The sequence below is a fragment of the Elephas maximus genome, chromosome Y (assembly GCF_024166365.1).
Source record: "Elephas maximus indicus isolate mEleMax1 chromosome Y, mEleMax1 primary haplotype, whole genome shotgun sequence".
Lineage (NCBI taxonomy): Eukaryota > Metazoa > Chordata > Mammalia > Proboscidea > Elephantidae > Elephas > Elephas maximus.
Window position 1 is genome coordinate 10760530 of NC_064847.1, and position 1393 is coordinate 10761922.

General features: G+C 47.4%; 1 protein-coding gene across 1 annotated transcript; it reads left to right on the top strand.

The window, feature by feature from the left end:
- Nucleotides 1-518: 518 nt before the first annotated feature.
- On the top strand, nt 519-1160 carry CLDN34 (claudin 34). The gene has a single exon (XM_049873488.1). It carries the CDS (start codon nt 519-521, stop codon nt 1158-1160), a length of 642 nt encoding a protein of 213 aa, XP_049729445.1.
- Nucleotides 1161-1393: the final 233 nt, after the last annotated feature.

Sequence of the window (1393 nt, forward strand, 5' to 3'; positions counted from 1 at the left end):
GAGACCCTATAGGACAGAGTGGAACTGCCCCACAGGGTTTCCAAGAGTTGGCTGGTAGATTTGAGCTAATCTTTTGATTAGCAGCCGAGCTCTTAACCACTGTGCCACCAGGGCTCCTGTATGGATATAACATACGTTATTTAACCAAGACCCCTTTGTGGAACTTGAAGTGGCTTCCTGTTTTTCATTACAATAAACAGTGCTGAAATGAACATCTTTGTGGTTAAATATGTGTGGCCAACTTTAATTATTTCTTTGAACAAATGCCCAGAGGTGGAGCTGCTTATTCCAAAGGTGCACTTTAAGGCCTTCAGTAAATATCTCCCAATGGGTCTTCACAATATTTGCTCAGTCAAACCAGCAGAGTGTGAGGACAAAACGTCTCTTCTCCTCTCCTCTCCTGAACATAGCATTTCCCTTCTGGGTACTGCACACCCATGGAGGGCTGTCCCACACTGAAGACCCCATGTTCATGATGCCCTGTATTTGTTTGCAGTGCCCCTGGGTACGCTGCTGCCATGATCTTGCTCGTCAATAGCGCCAACTGCCAAGTAGCAGGCTTCGCTGCTGCCACCATCGGATGGCTCCTTTCTACCACCTCCATGGGCCTCGTGGAGTGGCGACTGTGGCATATAAGCCACGCCCCACCCTTACTCTCCAGCCTGGTCTGCGTGGGAATGTGGAGAGTCTGCATTCACTACCATGACAGCAACAAGGCCATATTTTGTTACCATTACACCTACCATGACAACTTTCTCCCTCTTGATATTTGTGTTTCACAAAACCTCCTGCTGGTAGCCACCGTTCTAGGGCTCTTGGGGAAAGCCTCCATCATCTTTGCAATTAGGAACCTGTACATGGGAATTCTTCGGAAGACTGCCACCTGCAATCCATTCATTGCTTCAGGAATTCTGTACTTGTCTGCCAGTGTCTGTATCTCAGTCGCTGTGATCTGGAATTACCATTCTGTAAGGAATGAACAGGGTATTCACTTCCCTTCGTCTTTCTACGTGCCCTTCAAGCCAGACACTCAGGAGATTGGGAGTGCCTTTCTGGTGGCCGCCCTTGCTGCCTTCCTGATGTTGTTAAGTGGATTTATTTTCCTTTCTTATAGAGTTCCCCTGGACAGCCAGGTGCATCCTGAGATTGCAGAGATATAAACTTCCCACTTGCACTGGCTTTGCAACAAGGGGTTCATGGACAGTATGAACAGGATGCAGTACCCATGCTTTCCAAGGTCTCAAGACCACGGCGAAGGTAGCTTTTGGCAGAAAGTGGCCAACTCTCCTGTTATATTCTGTGTCTGAACTTGGTTCATTGATAGGTTGGTTGAATTAAGGGACTTTCATTAAAAAGACATCTTGCCCACCTGCAATGTATCTTACTGGATCTG

Excerpts from the sequence above, each read along its gene's own strand:
- CLDN34 (XM_049873488.1), top strand. The coding sequence starts at position 519 with ATGATCTTGCTCGTCAATAGCGCCAACTGCCAAGTAGCAGGCTTCGCT.